General features: G+C 36.8%; 1 protein-coding gene across 28 annotated transcripts in view; it reads right to left on the bottom strand.

Moving 5' to 3' along the window:
* LOC106871672 (peripheral plasma membrane protein CASK) overlaps positions 1-20,099 on the bottom strand; it is a 522,259-nt gene that overhangs the window by 353,471 nt on the left and 148,689 nt on the right. For 17 of the 28 annotated variants that reach the window (XM_089365562.1, XM_089365569.1, XM_052974602.2 and 14 more), the window contains 6 exons: positions 17,138-17,243; positions 15,798-15,875; positions 15,023-15,198; positions 9,642-9,817; positions 4,838-4,960; positions 677-691 (listed from right to left, as the gene is read on the bottom strand). In XM_089365562.1, the coding sequence (XP_089221688.1) occupies positions 677-691; positions 4,838-4,960; positions 9,642-9,817; positions 15,023-15,198; positions 15,798-15,875; positions 17,138-17,243 (674 nt within the window). The remainder of the gene's footprint in view (positions 1-676; positions 692-4,837; positions 4,961-9,641; positions 9,818-15,022; positions 15,199-15,797; positions 15,876-17,137; positions 17,244-20,099) is intronic. The other 11 variants (XM_089365572.1, XM_089365579.1, XM_089365563.1 and 8 more) reach the window with 1 other exon arrangement.

Genomic DNA, 20,099 nt, shown 5'->3' with positions numbered 1-20,099 from the left:
TCATCTTTGATCTCATTGTTTGTTTACATCTGACGTCTCGATACGAAACGTTGTAGCAAACAATCAGTGGTGGTTTATAGAGTTCTATGGAATATTCTGCAGAAATAACCTAAACAAAGTAATGCAACACAAAATAGGCGATGTGGTTTTGACTTAGAAAAACATTTGATATACTTTATAGTATATAATGGTTGCATAACGAAATACCAATGTACCAACAAGTCATTAATATATATATATATATATATATATATATATATATATATAAGGGAAGGAGCTCTTTTGTCAGACATCATTTTAGCAACCTGACTAAATTATTTGTAAACCATTTTCTTTGATTTTCCAAGTCAGATATGAATTAATTCTGGGATTTTACAGAATCAAAGTTGGAAGACAATGGACCAATGTTTGGCCAGATTTAATATTACACAAACATAAAAAATACATTGACTTTAATATCTTAAAGGAAATGGTTAAAAATAATTTGGCATCAGATTTTTAAGAAAACATACATTTATGTTGCTACAAAACTACAAAACATTCTCGAGTTGGTGGATTAAAACTAAAAATAGTCAATTGGTGAATACAGTAGATGGATTTAGGAAAGAGATTAAGGAAGTAGATATAGTGAATGGCTAATGATAATGGAGATGGGATTACATGCAATGGTTCTTACCTTGATGGAAGACATCTGGGAATAATGAAAATATGATGGAATGAGATGAGAGGAAACAAATTTGTGAATGGAACATTACAAACAATTTTAATTTGTTTTAACTGGAAAACTTTAACATTATACAAAGTTAGAAATATTAAATCTTGTTTTTACTCATCAACATCAAAAAACACATTACAAGTCAGTTCATGATAGCAAAATACTCACTCTGCCCCACTCTCTCTCTCTCTCTCCCTCTCATTATTCCTGAGATTCCAGACAAAAATCATACATAATGAGAAACTCCGAGAAGCAACAGAGAGAATCATCAGCTTTCAATGAATACAGAAACTACTGAATCTATTGAATATCCAACACACACACACACACGCACACACGCACACACGCATACACGCACACACGCACACACGCACACACGCACACACACACACACACACACACACACACAGCCTGGCTCAGGGCCAGCAAGTTAGGGAGATTGAGTAAGTTGAGCATGTCGACCCCAGTGTACAAATGGTACTCATCTTATTGACCCCAAAAGGATGAAAGGCAAAGTTAACCTCAGCAGAATTTGAACTAAGAATGTAAAGATAGACAAAAATCCGCAAAGCATTTAACCCAATACGCTAATGATGCTTCAGCCCGTCTCTTTATTCACAGCCAAAATAAGCCAATAACAAGTCACAAACAAACATGTCAGCAATGTGTGTGCTAGCCTCGGCAATGTGTGTGCTAGCCTCGGCAATGTGTGTGCTAGCCTCGTCAATGCGTGTGCTAGCCTCAGCAATGCGTGTGCTAGCCTCAGCAATGTGTGTGCTAGCCTCAGCAATGTGTGTGCTAGCCTCAGCAATGTGTGTGCTAGCCTCAGCAATGTGTGTGCTAGCCTCAGCAATGTGTGTGCTAGCCTCAGCAATGTGTGTGCTAGCCTCAGCAATGTGTGTGCTAGCCTCAGCAATGCGTGTGCTAGCCTCGTCAATGCGTGTGCTAGCCTCAGCAATGTGTGTGCTAGCCTCAGCAATGCGTGTGCTAGCCTCAGCAATGCGTGTGCTAGCCTCAGCAATGCGTGTGCTAGCCTCAGCAATGTGTGTGCTAGCCTCAGCAATGTGTGTGCTAGCCTCAGCAATGTGTGTGCTAGCCTCAGCAATGTGTGTGCTAGCCTCAGCAATGTGTGTGCTAGCCTCAGCAATGTGTGTGCTAGCCTCAGCAATGCGTGTGCTAGCCTCGTCAATGCGTGTGCTAGCCTCAGCAATGCGTGTGCTAGCCTCAGCAATGCGTGTGCTAGCCTCAGCAATGCGTGTGCTAGCCTCAGCAATGCGTGTGCTAGCCTCAGCAATGCGTGTGCTAGCCTCAGCAATGCGTGTGCTAGCCTCAGCAATGCGTGTGCTAGCCTCAGCAATGTGTGTGCTAGCCTCAGCAATGTGTGTGCTAGCCTCAGCAATGTGTGTGCTAGCCTCAGCAATGTGTGTGCTAGCCTCAGCAATGTGTGTGCTAGCCTCAGCAATGTGTGTGCTAGCCTCAGCAATGTGTGTGCTAGCCTCGGCAATGTGTGTGCTAGCCTCGGCAATGTGTGTGCTAGCCTCGGCAATGTGTGTGCTAGCCTCAGCAATGTGTCAGTCCAGTGCATGTTTGTCAGTACTTCATCTGTGGCTGTGTTTGGACTTTAAGAGTTGGTACTTTGATTTTACGTTAGTTTATAAAGGAAGATGGCTTTGAGAAGGATTTGTTATATTTTTACTTTGTTTTTGTCGATGTTGTTGTTGTTGTTGTTGCTGTTGGTGATGGTGGTGGTGGTGGTGGTGGTGGCGGTGGTGGTGGTGGTGGTGGTGGTGGTAGCAATGTAGATCACTAAAAAGGAATCAAACATCAGGGCTCCGTTTAATGAACTTCAATAAAATGGTAAAACACAACCAGAAGTAATTTAGTTTGTAATTAAAATACTTCAAATCTAAGAGAATACGGAACCTCAAATGAAGTAATTTGGCAACACTGACAAATGAGTGATTATTCACCTTTATGTCATTAATCATTGATAGACAGAGAATGGTAAAAATCAGAAAATAACAAAACATTTCTATCATTAATTATTTCATCTGAGAAGAAACACCGCAAGGATTTCTCATATAAAACACCAAGAGATGTTGATCTGACCAATCCCTATGCAGAGATGGGGGGGGGGGGGGGTGAAGAAGAGAGAGAGAGACGAGACTTGAAATTTACAAAATTTTTAACTAAATTTATAATTGCCATACCATCATCATCTGCTAACGTCCATCTCCCAGGCCAGTACAGGTCAAGCCTCTCTCACACATACAAACATTCAGACTCCAAACAACTATTCGGTGAACACCCAAAAGACGAACAAACTCAGAATATTATTACACTTGCAGAGTTAATAATTGCCATGGAGTCTGTGAAATTGCTTCTTGCATCTTTTCCTGTTCAGTGGAATAACATTTATGAAAATGAAGAGAAGACAATTAAGGGATAGCTACAAAAAGAAAGCTGGTTCGTTATTAAGTAGATGAAATGAAGGCATGTGAATGATTTAAGACAATACGTGACCAGCTGGAAGAGTAAAATATATGGAAGTCGAAAAGTCTATTAAGAAGAAAAGGCAAGTTTGTTGATATAAAGCCTGACTAGAAGAGAGAACAATTACAGCATTATATAACATTAATATGGTGAACTAATTGAAACAATCAGAAGATAGTTTCTGGGAAATATTGGATCATGAGATAAGAACATGATTTGTAGCCTTCATCAGGATCAATTGGGGGACGGGGGTGGGCGGTTAGTTGGTGTTTGGATTTTTACAAGAATACTTTATTGTAAAATGGTGAAAACATAGATAAACAGCAATTATTTGATGAATATAAATTTGTATTTAAACTAATTGGATAACAGTTTATAGAGAGAAAATTAGAGTTAACGAACAAAGACATTTTCTATAAAAATACAAGATCAATGACATATATTCCAATCAATAGTTAATTAGGTATATTGAATATTAACGATCTGGTTCCTCTATCGCAATAAATTGAATTCCTAAGTAAAAAGAAACAAAAATAGACATTAACAAAAAGACACACAAAAAATGGATCCTAAACTAATTAATGTGTGTCGAATGAAATTGTAGCAGTAACCTAAATAATTTAATTAATTTAGAAAGGTTAAGAATAAGGTTATTTCATTATGGAAAGGTGTTCAATTTTAATCCTGTTCAACTGTTTTATTCAAATTATAAAATTCTACAATACAACATATCATCTCTTAAGAAAGACCTCAACCTATATCAAAGAATCAGTTGTCTTTCATAGTGAAAATCACTTCAAGAACAAACAATTAACCAGGGGGTGGGGGGGTATCAACAGAAAATAAGCAAAAAAGAAAAAATAGAGAAAAAAAATCCTATAGTTTGACAGAGATGGTAACCCAAAGATGTGTTTGAAGATGTTGAAATGTTGTTGCAGATATGAAGAAAAGAAAACCAAGATTATTTCTTTATAACGAGTGCAATGATAAAATAGCTGGAACAGCAGAAGGATTGAGGAACTGAAGAATATTCACCGAGAAAACCAGTCAAACTAATTCTATAAAGTATTTTAGTGGAGAATTGTGGTACAACAGACATGGTGTAATGTTAGTAGCAGTATAACTTTGTCCTGAGCATCACATATCAAACAAAATATTAATTAAAACAGTGGGGTTAATTACTAGATAATTTCATTAATTATTTCTCCCTTCAATCACAAGTTGTCCCAACAGAAAGGTTCAAACTCAAACAGATCAGACAACAGCATTCAGGAGACAAAACTTGTGTCAGTGGTTGCTCAACCCCCCTCGATGTTATGGTGAGAATGAGTAACATTATAATGGTGGTGGTGGGGTTAGTAGAAGCAGAGAAGAGAGTGTTCAATATTAAGTTAAAAGAGTAAACAAACATTTCAAGCTGTGAAACTCCCAGAAAAAACACTCCTCAGAGTTTGTCACATGACAGAGTTGAATTAAAACAGAAAACTCCTCTCCTTACATGACAACATCACACATCCAGAGAGTAACATCAAGTGTACTCCTGAGAGGAAAATAAGAAAGTTCCATTTGTTTAATGTCTTCATCTAATACACCACACAAACACACTGGTTAATCTGTTAATCTACTAACCTTAATCCATGGATGATTGAGGGCTTCTTCAATAGTAATTCTTTTCTCTGGATCAACTTCCAGCATTTTCTTCACGAGGTCTTTGGCAGATTCCGAAATGAAATCCCATTGTTTTGCCCGCATCTACAACAGAGGAAGAACGGTCAGAAAACGGGGAGAAACTGCACATGTTTGATATGGAAATGAGTCTGAAGAGGATCAGCACAACACACATCTTTAGATAATGCCTACAGAGGGATAACAATAAAAGAGCAACATTTCAATGGCAGTAAAGATGAGTAGAGGAGGAGTTGAAGAGGAAGATGCAGTGGTGTTAAAGGCGTGGAAAAAACTATTTAGTATGGTTCTAGGAGTGAAACAGAGTGGAGGTGAGGAAAGAAGGTAAAAAAGGGTTGAATTGAGGTTTTGACGAAGCTGGGGGTTTGGAAAGAGCATCATAGTTACAGAATTAGAGAGCAGAGAAGAAGACAGAACTGCTTAAATGGCTTCTTTCAGTCAAATATACTTCCTCTCTTAAATAATTAATCATCACTATGTTAATTGTATTTAATCAGAGAGAAATAATAGTAAAGACAGACTTTCACATCTGTGACTCTTTAGACACAATAAAGCCTTATCCACTACATCTCTCCCCCCCCCCCCCCCTCCCAATCATAGCAAGTAACAAAATCTGTTCTTAGATACAAATATTGTCAAATGTAACAATGGTCAGATAAATGTTTCAACAGGTCTTGTGCGACAAATAATGGAAGTTGAGATGATATATTTTTGGGGGACAAGCCATGGCACAATGAAATATTTTGGGGGACGAGTTGTGGCACATCAACTGCTTCACAACTGGTTTCAACTTTATTTGTCAGTCATAAATATTCAATGTTTTTACGTATTGAACAGTTTTGTAATAATGTTGGTTAGTGTTCAATAAAACTGATAGATTTTTACTCACTTCCATATATTGTCAGCTAGCCCCTATTGTACACACACACACACACACACGCCTTAATCCCATCCCTAACACTACTGTAGCCCCCCTCCACACACCGTAATCCTCGTGATATATTGCTGTAGGAAGATATTTGCAGACCAAAGATTTTTGTGTGTGTCTCTGTATTTATGCTTAAACATGGGTGTATAAGAGTGAGGCCATACTTATATCCATCTGCATGTGTGTATGTGTAACAGCATGATTATTATTACAGGCCTGTGAACGTGAGTGTGTGTGTGTGTATAGCCATGTGTGTGTGTGTTTGTGAGGTGCTGGATCTATGTCCAGACTTTACACCACCAAATGAGATATAAAAACTGTATTTCTCCAGTTCTGATCAATCAACATTAAAATATGATGGAATATAAAAAAACCTAAACCAAAAAGGAAGAATGAATCAAGAAGGGAGAGAAACACAATGGCAACAATAGGAACCTAATTTCAAAGACAACTTCAAAGTGGAACCGGGCAGATTGTAAATACGAGATGACACTGGAAAGTTGCAACTGAAGGAGGTGGCGGGGGGGGGGGGGGGGGATAGATTCCAAAGATTGGAACAGAAGCATAAAATGCCATTCAGTCTTGGAGGTGGCAAACAGTTTACAGCATCACCATCAACAGCATCACCATCATCAACAGCATCATCATCAGAACTATTATTATTATTATTATTAATATTATTATTATTATTATTTCATGTGATATATCCTTTTCATGAAAAGTAATCTCACTGGATCAATACTTCAATAAGGTATATATGTACATATATACATACATACATACATATATATATATATATATATATATATATATATATATATATATATATATATTCTTTCTATCCAAAAACCTGGAAAAAGTTATAAATAATCCATACTTTCATCAATGCTTGTGCTGCTGACAACTGGGCTGTCAACTTGGTAACAATACACACAGCACCGTGTCACACACGTGTCACACACCGTGTCACACACCGTGTCACACACGCCTGTCAACCACATAACAATACAGTGTGTCTATACGGACATGCACCATATATATATATATATATATATATATATATACACACACACACACACACACGTTTATGCATATGTGTATATATATATTTATATATAATTTACAGATATACATATATGCATGTATGTATATGTACATGTGTCTACACCCACACATTATCTGTGTGTGGCTGTGTGTATTATATACCAATATAGATATATTACATCATGCCTTCTAAATAAAGTTTTTCAGCCACCATACAAGTGATGATTGCAAAAATCCACAAAATCCTGGTATTTTCTGGACCACACAAAGTTATATAAAGTATTGACGGATCAGTGGCCCTGTGGCCCACAAAATGGAAACATCAAAGCCTTGTCAATGAATGCGGTGGATGCAAAAAGGAAAGAGCTACAACCACGGATGTGTGTGCGGCGTGTGGGAGGGGGTGCCCATCGGTTTGTTTGTATTTGTGTCCTGTGAAAGTTGTTAGGTGAGAACAGTGCCATTATGCAGATTTGAAGATGGAGCAGTGGGGAATAAGAGATCCCTTGCTTGGAAAACCTGGAAAGGATTAGTGGTGAGAAGGGCATCAGGCTGAAAACAAGGGCTTAAATAATGTATTTGTCTAATCCATGCTAACATGAGAAAAGGGATATAACATGAACAAATGAATATCAGAACTAAAAAACTGCCTCAATCATTTTCTCTGCTGTATATCATATACATACATTATATATACATATGCATATATATACATATGTACATACACACACGCACACAGACATACATATCTATATACAACCATATATAATGTATGGATGTCTTTATGCATATGTGTGTGTGTGTGTGTGTGTGTGTGTATTCATATACATACATACATACATATATATATATACTACCATATATGATATGTATGGATATGTTTATGCATATAGGTGTTTGTGCATAAACACACACACACACACACACACTCTCTCACACAACTGGTGCTCCCACCACATCGACTGCCACCGCTGCCACCAAAAATTTTGCATATCTTAACTGTTCCACTTCCAGAATGAAAACCTTAAATTTTCAAAATTATCAATCAAACATTTATTTATATATGTAATTGTACCAAAAGATATAAACATCTATCTATAAACTCTGCATGTAAATGTGTGTGTGTGTGTGTGTGTGTGTGCCAACAGACGCATATATAAAGATTTATACATAACCCCCTGATATAATCTGGACAGATCTGTAACAACCATCTTCTCTGGTTGTTAATCACATCTAAGACTTATCTTGATCATATCCTTTATGACTTGCCTTACTTTCATGAGACACTCTGCATTCTATTTTACCAATAATCAACCAGCACCCACAGAACATTGGTTTGTTTTGTTTGTTTTTTTTTTATTTCCAGAGTATTCTAAAGAAACTGTTTTCTTTTTATTCTCTTTGCCAGTGATATTTATTGTCAATCAATTATAAGAAAGTAAAGAAAAAAAAAGAGAGAGAACACGGTAAGATTTATAGCACTCGTATTGTTTTTTTTAGGGTTTTCTTTAAAATACTTTTACATTGATCAGTTGATATTGTTATTGTTTTTTTTTTCTTTTTTGGTTTTACCTTTCTGTGAATGAGCAGCAGGAGATAGACAAGATGAACATGCAACATGTAGCTAGGAACAGGCCATACATGAAGAATCTGTAACATTGCCAACATTTTTATCAAACTAGACATTTTGTATTAATGAGAAAATCTTTCAAAGAAACTGCCAAATGTGCTTATAAAAAGGTAACAAACAGATGGACTCATCGTATTAATTTACCGATTCTTTGAGTTGGTTCCTGCATTAGCTGTGTGTGTGTGTGTGTGTGTGTGAGTGTAACGTTTTGGAATAAGTCCCAATTTGGGAGAGAACATTTTATTGTGCAAATGTTGTTGTTTTTTTTTTCATTTATTTATTTCCTTATATATTTCTGTTTTCCGTCACTTTCCTCTCCATCACATTTCACTCCCATTTACACTCAGATCTCTTTTAAATATTCTCAAATATATTCACTGATAACATTGTCTGAGATAAACAAGCACCAGGTGGCCTGCTTTGGATCCATTCTAAATAGATTCAGCTTCAACTGAAACAATAGGGAAATTTACCGTTTTATCATTCAATGCTTAATAGAATAAATACCAGTTATGAAAGTGGGGTAGATTCAGTCAACTTTACCCTTACCATCCATTACTCTGCTGCTTCCATCAGACATCAATATGTAGAGAATGGTAAGAATGATGAAGATGGTTGGTGGAGTAGCATTGTTGTGGAAGGATAAATACTGAGTAGATTTTTGGTTCAAATTGAACTCTGTCATGTCTAATGACACTATACACACACACACACACACACACACACACACACACACACACACACATTTTGCCTCTGTTTTCCAAGTTTGAATGAGACGAATGGGTTATCACGGCTCAAGTAAGTCAGTTCTTATTCAAAGTTCCTCTCCTGGATGGGTCGGGAGACTACATGTCACATGTGCATACAATTTTGGGGGCTGGTTTCTCTGGCTGGAGACCTTTCACTTCACTAACCACTTTCATTTCTGAAACGTGCGCATGAGTATGTGCGTGTATGCGTGCAGGTGTGTGGGGGGGGGGTGCATAGATGCATACATTGCATGCATGCATGTGTGTGAGCATATATCTACGTATAATTTCATAAGACTCTGTTTAATTTTTGTGGTCTGGATTTATCATTTCTCTTCAGTAAAGAGAAAAAAGTAGAAAAAAAACCCAAAATGAATGAAAGAGAATCATAATTACATGATATTTTCCTTTGATAATCATCTTCTGCAACCTTTCTTTCGTTCCATAAAACGGTGGGTAACCTGCCAGTAAAATGAACAGCATCAAACCACATCCCCACACATCCACTGGCTTCCCATATTCTTCGTTTTTTACAACTTCTGGTGCCATATAGTGAGATGTGCCAATGCGACCTTCCAAGAAAAAAAAAAAAAAGAAAGGAAAAACAATATTAATGATTATTTTATTAAGTTTAAAACATTAAATTTATTAAAAAGAAAATGATCTTTCATTGCTTGAAATGACAAGAAAAATGTAGAAATGTTTTTGAAAGTAAAAACTTTGTGGTCCCTTGTTCAGTAAAACATCAACAGTGGCACACATTGTGACAGAATGTCCCAAGTTGGCCCAGGAAGAACATAAGCAATGGAGGTACGACCAGGTTGGAAAAGCCTTACACTGGAAACTGTGCCAGAAATGAGGATTTGAAGTTGGAACCACATAATACAAGCACCGAGCTGAAAGAATACCGGAGCGGAAGAAATGGAAGACTTTTGTGGAACTTTCTTATTCAAACGGACAAGAAGTTTGGAAATAATAAACCAGACATATACACATACACACGCGCACACATGCACATACACACACACACACACACGTATGTATGTCTTTGCATATATAACCCTTTCTTTTTTGCTATTCTCTCAATCCTGATACTTTCTCCTCTCCCTCCCTCTGTACTGCATATATCATGCACCCAAGCACTTATGGTGCATGTGAGTTTGCACACGTGTGTGTGTGTGTGTGTGTGTGTAACCACCTCTCTTTTAGTTATTCTCTCCTCCCCCACCCCAACAGTTCTGGTTTCTAATCATCTCTGCCTCACTTGTTTCAGATCAATGACATAACAAATAAAAACATAAAATAAAATTTTAAAGATTTCAGTCGATTATTTTCAAGAAAATCTCTTCATTTTAAAAATAGAACAGAAAAAGATCTCAGACAGAATATTTCTACAAATTTATGTTTAATCACATGATTGTTTTATATATTACTACATTAAAATAATATTATTACTACCTTAAAATAAATTTCACGTTCGTTATAAATTAATAGTAATTCATTTCTTTAAAATTTCTTCATCAAAAATGAATATTTAACAAAAAAGTTCAATACTTGATAAAAAAAAGTTGAATATTTTTTTTTTATAAAAGAATCATTTCTGTTTCCAATATTTTTATTGTATAAAAAAAAGCAAAACTTTTTAACAAGCTTCAAAAACATTGAAGTGTGAAAGTTACCTGAATGTTGATGAATTATAAAACATTTCTGCAATGATGTAAGATGTTGAAATAAGAAATAAGACACTTCTGCTATGACGTAGATGTTGTACTCAGTGTAAGCTTTGGACACAGAAGAGTAGTGATATCATAGGAAGGTTAACAGACAAAAATAGTCTGTGTGTGTGGCAAATATATGGGTAGAACAAGCACTAAAAATATGCAGAGAAGAGACTTGCTCAAGGGCTCAGGAGGATCATTAGAAGTAGTTGATAGTCTCTGCTACCTAACTGACCAAGTTAGCAATGCAGGAAGATGTTCTGAAAGCATAGTTGCTAGAATACAAAGGGGCTGAGCAAAGTTCAGAGAGCTACTACTTTGTTGGTAACTAAGGGCCTCTCCCTCAGAGTGAAAAGCAGATTGTATGATGCCTGTGTATGTACAGCTGTGCTGCATGGCAAGGGGACATGGCAAGGGGACATGGCAAGGGGACATGGGCTCTGACTGCAGAGGACTTGTGAAAGCTTGAAAGAAACGAAAGCAGCATGCTCCAATGGATGGGCAATGTCAGTGTGCACACACAACAATGCATAAATTAGTTAAGAGGAAAAGTGGTTATAAGAAGCATCAGATGTTGTGTGCAAGAGAGAAGACTGCGCTGGTTGGGTCATAAGATGTGTATGGATGAAGGGAGCTGGGCTCTAATTGAGAAAGAAACCTGTGGAAGGGGTATCCCCCAGGAATATGTGGGATGGAGGATGGAGTGGTGAGAAAGGATCTTCAGACACCGGGTCTCACTGAGGAGTTGACAAGGGAGCTGGACTTGATAAGACATCAAACTGTCTTCCATCGACCTAGGCATGTCTTTTATGGTCGTGCTCCCTATTCCAGACGAGAGGTCTTTGTCTTGCAGGTACTGGCACCATGTAAAAGGCACTCATGCCAGTACTGTGGCAAATGCAACGGTGCCAGTAGCACATAATAAGCACAAGGCACACTCTGATAAGTGGTTGGCATTAGGAAGAGCATCCAACCATAGAAACCATACCGAAACAGACAGTTGGAGTCTGGACAGCTCCTGTCAAACTGTCTAACCCATGCCAGCATAAAAAGCAGACGTTAAATGATGATGATGATAATGATGATGGATTATAAGTCAGATCATAGAAGTGAGATAAGATAAGAAGAATTGCTGGGAAAATCAATAAAGCTAGTGATCATCTATAATCAATCAGCTTAGAAATCAATACTGAGAAACTAATTTTTTTGTTTCTTTTTTTATTTCTTCAGTAATGAAAGTGCAGTAAATAAACCTGTATTTGTCATCTCACGCCACACAAAAGATTCACCTTCCTTTCATTGTAGTTCGAACAGAGAATTACAAGAGTTTGATCAAAGAACTGCTTGGTTGAATGTTTGGTCGACGGAATTGATCAATGATAGTTTTTATTATCAGAAAATTAGCATTTTAGATATATCTGTGTGTGTGCGTGGGGGGGGGGATGGATAGATAGAGATAGATAGATAGTGATAGATAGATAAATAGATAGATATGTGTATGTACAAGGCATGCCATCTTCTATGATAATGCTACAATGGAAACCACTGCATTTTCTTAACAGGTGAATGGTGCACAAGACCCCATCCTCTCCATTATTGGTGCCTTAAAAATATACCCAGTCCCCAGAACAGAGAAATGAGCAGAGGAAGAATAAAGTTGTGAAGTTCCCTTTAATTCTGTTTCTCTGAAGATTATTGAAACCTCCTTTGGTGTTGGAGTCGTTAAAAAAAGCAGCCAATACAGTTTGTAAAATGGTTGGAGACAGGAAGGGAAGGCAGCCACGGAAAGCAAAGGAAATGGTTGAGAATCAGTGTTTAGGAGTAAATAAATCCATCTAAGAATTGATGACAACCCATGATGAGCCACTGAACTCATCCTTTTCAGGGAAAACAGACATTAAATATGATGGTGTGCATGTGTGGGTGTATGTGAGTCAAGGGTGCATGCATGTGATGGCATGTATGCATATCTGTGCTATGTCCATATGTGTGTGACAAGGTGAATGTGTGATGTGCATGTAAACATGAACGCATGTGTATATATATATGTGTATATATAAATACACGTTCATGTTTCAAGGATGCAATTCTGCACCAGTGTGCATGCAAGCTTTCCTCTGAGAGTGTGTGTGTGTGTGTGTGTGTGTATGTGAAACGAACACAAGAAGGAATGTATTTATAGACATGACAGTTCCCATATTGAAGCAGCAGGTATTGATTAATTCAAAAATCACTGCAATATGCTGACATTTTAATCACGTAAGGAATCCAAAACAACAACAACAACAATAATAATAAACAATTTTAAAATAAAAAATAAAACACATTTGCTGTATTTAAGTGAAGAAATGATGACAAATAACACAGAACAGGATTACAGAAACACACACAAACACATACCTATATTCACACACAGACACACAAACACACATGCACATACACACAAGCTCGCACACACACACACACACACACACATAGACACCTACCCGTGTATATATGAATGTGAGAAAAGGTTTTAGAAATCTTTGATGTAAGCACAAATGATCAATAATTTTATTTCAAGTCAGCCAGAAATCACAAAACAAAGAAAAAAAGGTGAAGAAAGTCAACCGAATCTCATTCTTTCTCCTCCTCTTCTGCTTCGTATTTTTGGGTTGTACCTCTTCATAAATGATTGACAAGTATGAACACGACAGTTAGGTTGGGATGATATAAGAAGTCTATGGAATATAATGGCAGCAGCAGCAGCAGTAGTAGTAGTAGGAGGAGGAGGAGGAGGACTCCAGAAAACTTATATGTGAAATAGTTAACTTTTAAAAAATTTATTCATGTCACAGCAAGCACCAGTATGCATATATGCGAGTGCGTACATAAATATATGTACGCACATACATACACACACACACACACAGTGGATGTCCACTTGTGTGTTCTGACTTACGTAGGCATTGTCCACCTGTCAAGTTAGTCATAAAGTACTTCCAACATGTTCGTTCTGTACAAATCCTTCTCACATCACCCCCCATTACCATAGAATTTTTAGAAAATGGTTTTTAAACGAAGGAAACAGTAAGTCAGTCATGGTCACATAGAGTTGTGAAACGTCTAATATGGCTTGACCAGCACTTCATTGCCCTGTGACAGTTGACAAAGGGTGACATTAGCATGTTGTATCATCATCATCATCACAGAGAGCATTGATGATACAAAATGTTAGCTGTACCTACCCATGGTACCTATTTAAAGTTAGGTCATTCAAAAGGTGAGTGTCTTGGAGAAGAACTCAATACTGGTGGGAAGACAAATTGTTAATGCTTTAACTTCATTATTGATAACTTAGTAACTGGGACATATCTACCCCCCAGTATCTACCCCCAGTATCTACCCCCAGTATCTACCCCCAGTATCTACCCCCAGTATCTACCCCCAGTATCTACCCCCAGTACATGACTGCTTTTATATTTATTGATTACTAATAGAATATTACAATTGGCTGTAGATAATGCTTAAAGAAATATTAAGTCTCGTTCCTAAAAGCTGGGAGTTCAAATCCCACAATTAACACCCCTCCAGCATCAATAAAGTCCCAGTCTAGTATTGATACAACCCCACCTTCCCACTCTCCTATGCTCTACCAATATTGTGGTTGCGTATCTCTGAGAGAAATCTCTGTTATATCAAGTTTGAGACTTTACTGTTTTTTGTCTGGTTGTTCTGAATTTGCAATCTATTCTTGTTCCCCAATAACAATAAATTCAGAAATTGTGTTCCACTCCTTCCATTTCTACCAAATTCCTTGTATTTCATTAAATTTTCAATCCAACAATTTATTGTAATCCACAGTTTACAGTCATCATTTTATATTTTTCCCCAGACAGTGTTACACAAGACCAAACCAGCGTTTCATAAGAATTTCCCCTTTAATTATGTAACATAATTTATACAGTAACGACATGTTTTATATGGTAATGACATTGTTTTATATAGTAACAATATTGTATTATATCGTAACAACATATTTTATACAGGTAGAAATACAGTATTTTAACAGGTTCTTACCTGCAGAAACCTTGCCAGTCTCATCCATTTGAATTGCTACACCAAATCCTCCAATTTTGATAGGGGCCGAATTCTCTCGAGTCGATAACAAAATACAATGTGGTTTGAGATCTCGATGGATGATGTCATTGGTGTGACAATACCTTAAAGCTTCCAACATTTGGCGCATATAATGACTGAAATTAGAGAATGGAATAATAACTGTGTATACGCATATCAAATAAATGCACAGACACACACACACACACACACACACACACACACACACACACACACACACACATTATAAATGTATGTTGAGTGGGACTGTATTCCCTGGCCGACAGTGCTGCCAGGCAAAACTTTAGTTCTCAGTCAAACAAATTTTATAATAAATCTGACTCAACTTTCGGTATTGAGTCTCCTCATCAGTAAATATTTTGTTGTTTGTCTTCCTTTTAAATAATAACCTTAATGCAACAAACACACACACACATAACAGAGAGAGAGAGAGAGAGAGAGAAAGTGAATGTAACTCGTTTTGCATTCGTACAAGCAAGTATATATATATATATATTATATGCAGAAGACATACAGACATCCATACATACACACACCCAACCAGATGTACAAATGGATGAAAGAATACTCAACAAGATGTTGTAATAGAGTTTATTCGCTAAAAGCAGAGGATTCATTGTTTGTTTATTTGTGTGTGTGTGTGTGTGTGTGTGTGTGTGTGCTTGTGTGTGTTTGCATGGGATTTGTGACAAAAATAGCAACAAAAACTAGTTACCTAGCAACAGCTTCACTGTAAACGAAACCTGCAGTAGCTTTCTTCACAATTTCAAAGCACAGATCTGACCCCTCCATGCTATAAAAAATGTAATTTAAATAAATAGCAGGTTCATTGTTATAATTTTGAGATAAAACAGTGAAGGGAAGATGAGAGAATTGAAAGGTGGTCTGTCTATGGCCCCTATCTAGTTTCTTATGCCGCACAGGACCCATAATGCAGTCAGTGGCTCAGTACATTTAGCTGTAATTAGGCACCACAACTCAGACACTCCATAAATGACAGAAGGAATATGTCAAACAAGTGAGTATGATTAACAATGTCTTGTTAGGACACAGCATCAAGTTCACATCCTCCTCTAAGTAAGAAGGAACCGAGAGGGAAACAGTTCTCGACAGGAGACTCAATCACCTTGCTCTGCTTTTAATATTGAACGGTGTATGATAGAGGTGAATACACAGCATGATCCCTATTAAACTCATGGGAATGGTAATGCTATGTAAAGACCCCTTCTCAAACCTTATTAAATACACCTACAGACACAAAAGGGTGAAACAAAGAATGAATTCTCCTTTCCACCAAATTTGTAAGAAAGGAGTGAAGTCAGTTCCTTTACCTTCTTAGATTGGTTTTAATGTTGGGGCTGTGTTCAGGGCCCTTTAGGAGTCCTTCAAGATCAATGAGCTGATGTGGCTAATGTTCCTCTTATACAGAATATTACTGGTATTTGTGTGATCAACCTTAAAATGAGCCAATGGAAGTGCATCTATGCAGTCAGTTGGCTTGTTAGAAATAGTAGCTGAACGCCCCTCAAAGCATACCCTGCTATCTTCAAAAATGAAAGAACACATTGGATGATGTGAGCTTAGGTACTCTTCACTTGAAAAAGAAAAGTATGGTCATAGCTGGAATGTCTTTGATCATAAATTTGTTCCCACAGGGTCTACCTAGGGTTAAACAAAAACAATCCCAGAATGATGGAATGTAAAAGTAACTGCAGCAATATTTGAACTTGGCTCTAAACCAACAGAAAATGGAATATTTAGACCAATATTCTGCAGATCATTATTAATGATGTTCTGTCATGATAAAGTAATAAACAAAGATGTGGAAATAATTTAAATTTTGAGATATTATTATTAGTGTCAAAACATCCACAGAAAACATTCATTTGAAAATAGAAAACAAGTAAATGGTAAAACTCATTAATCTACAGTCATTAAATCTGCAGTCATCAAACAATCTAACACTGACCCCCCACCCTACACTCCACACCTTGTTAAAAAAAATTAAACACAAATATTCAGAGGAATCAATAGAAAAGGAAACACAGAACTCACAATTCGAAAACCATATAAAGCATTCCATCAGCACTGTATGTGTCAAGTAGTTCAACAATGTGAGGATGTTTTAACATATGACAGATGCTGGCCTCTCTTTTTAAATCTGAAAAATATCACAAATATTATTCAATGCTGTCATCAATAAAATTTATCGATTTTCAATTTTTAATCGAAAACATCAGCAAGGTAATAAACTAAATGTTTAGAAGGGGTAGGGGATTATATTTGTTTACAATGTTATATTCCTGCTAGGGGTTCACTTTGACTTTTAAGATATGCACAAATACCAGTAATATACCAGGACCAATCTAAGTCATGAGATGATTTTCCTATAATTTTGTCTGTTTAGCAGTTTTAGAGATCATTAATCACTTGTTTTTTTTTTCTTTCAAATGAGCATGAGTTAGACAAAGAAATATCATTAAAGCATTGTTTTACTGCTGCATGCATTTCCTGTCACTAACCCTTAAAGGATTTTTTTTGAAGTAAGGAAGATTTTCATTCCACACATCATTGAAAGTGCAGACCAACTGGACGACCAAATGACAGAAGAGAAGAGCAAACATGGACCATGTGATCAGAGAATGTGAACATTTGCACAGACACATACATGCACACATGAACATACACATATACACACACACACACACACACACACACACACACACACGTGTAGGTACAGAATGACCAAATGATTAAAAGGTTCACTTTCCAACCACAAGGTCCCAGGTTCAATCCTACTGCATGGAATCTTGGACAAATGTTTAGTGGTTAAGGTGCTGCACTCGTGACCATAAGATTGTGATGTCGATTTCTGGGCCAGGCATTGTGTTGTGTTCTTGAGCAAAACATTTTGTTTCACATTTTGCACCATTTCCACTCAGCTAGCAGAAATGAGTCATGCTGTGACAGACCCATGCCCCATCCAGGTGGGGAGGGGAAATATATATGGCACAGAATCCAGGAAACTGACATGAGCCTAAGACACAAGAAAACCCTTTGATCCTTTTAACACACATGCACGCGCACATGCATGTGTGTGCATCTATCTACCTTATGTCAAGCATTGATGCTTTGTTTGATAAAGCAAAATTTTGTTGTGGAGACAAGAAGAGTGAGATTTGATTAGTAATTCTACCAATTCTAGTGACAACTAAACTGAAGTTCATTCAGTGTCTCGTTAAGCAAAGTGTTAATTACATGCACCATTTCAAAAGGTGATTTCTTTGGATCTTGTCAGAAATTGTTTCAACTGTGTGTGAGAGGACAAAAAGCAATTTGTTGTAGCAGAGGTCAAAGTAAACTAGGTCACACAGGTGAAGTGTATTACTTGAAAACCATAATTATATACCAAAGTAAACCAGGTGACCTCAGTGGTGACTGTGAAATACACCTAATTCACCTGTACAAGTAAAGTTGGGGATAAGACAAAGAAAATTAGAATCAACTATCACCTACTTCACCATTTTCATCAAAATATTCCTGGTATTCAGTGGAATTGTCAATATTTCAACCTAAGATATATGGATCCATTCTTAATTCCATGCCGGTTGTATTCTGTTTGGTTCCCACTAACGTGACAACCCAAACCATCTTGAAATACAGTTCCGACATAGCTATTAACACGGAGAGTAAACTTCAATTTAGTCAGAATCATTCTCTCAATGAGAAATAAGATACAAATCGTTAAGCTGAACAGCGAACTGGCTTCTGGAATCCCATTCTTCAGACAAACAAGAATAGAATATGTTTCTGAAGACAGAGGCTATCCTTCAGGGAGGACACATTTTGAGATATAAAACTTCTTTGCAATGTTTTAATTAAAAAAAAAAAAAAATGGTTTCTGTTCTTAATTGAAAATGTTTCAAATACAGTGAAACAAAAAACAATATAGAAACATAAAGTCTACAGCTGACCAAATTATCTTCAGACTTGTCTGGTTATTTAGTTTGTTTCCACAGTTACAAATGTATGGTAGAAGCTATCTAAAGTGTTTCCATAGTTACGAATGTATGGTAGAAGCTATCTAATGTGTTTCCATAGTTACATGTGTTAAGGTGTAACGATCTGATTTCCTCTGTCTAAAATATCCACCACTTTAAGCTGCAATTATTGACAGGTTTAAATCCCCAAACTGTGTTTGATTCTAAAGAAATCCAGTTTAGTTGCGAAGACGGCTAACATTTGTTTCCATGATTTATTCCAAAGTGAATTGGAGCATGTTGCTGTTTTTCAAGATGAAAGGTTTCTTAAAAGCGAGTAAATTAATGAGAAAAGAAAAGCCAACATGGAACTGGCGCTGCTTCAGCTATAAAATGAGATGTTAGCATATTATACAGAAAGCAAAGTGGAATTAAGGTGAGAGGAAGAGGAGGACGGGGAGGAGCTAGTAAAAGTGAAGTGCATTTGATGTGTATTGGCAGCTTCCATGTTTTCAGTTTGTTGTGTAATAGAAACAGTGTAAACAGTTTGGGCAGAGGTAGAGAAAGTTGGTTGAGTGTATCTAAGTCAATAAACAGTAAAATATAGATGGGATTCTTTGAGAGTAGGAGAGTGTCATGGAGCATAAATGAAATGCAAAATTAACCTGTTTAATAATGAAACAAAATGAACTTCATTAAAAAGAAGAGATTTAAGGAGATGTGTGTTGAAAGTATGTTTATTAAACAGATGTTTAAGTTGGGAGAGAGAGAAAACGAGAGCTAAGTAATTGAAGTGTTGTTGCTAATGTGTCGTTAAGGTAACTGTTTGTTAGTGATAAGTCAGAAGTAATCCTTAGAATCAATGAGATAATAAAAATAAGTTCAGTTTTGGCTTCCAGGAAAACTGATCAACGAATAAATTGATTTTAGATGCCTCAAGATGATTTTCAGACTGAAACAGCTTCAATACAAACATAGATAGAAACAAATAGAAAAGACTCTGTGTTCATGCAGCGTAGCCTGCATGTGTGCATGTG

This window comes from Octopus bimaculoides, chromosome 18 (genome assembly GCF_046866305.1).
Source record: "Octopus bimaculoides isolate indiv1 chromosome 18, ASM4686630v1, whole genome shotgun sequence".
Taxonomy (NCBI): domain Eukaryota; kingdom Metazoa; phylum Mollusca; class Cephalopoda; order Octopoda; family Octopodidae; genus Octopus; species Octopus bimaculoides.
This window is presented reverse-complemented; position numbering and strand designations above follow the sequence as displayed.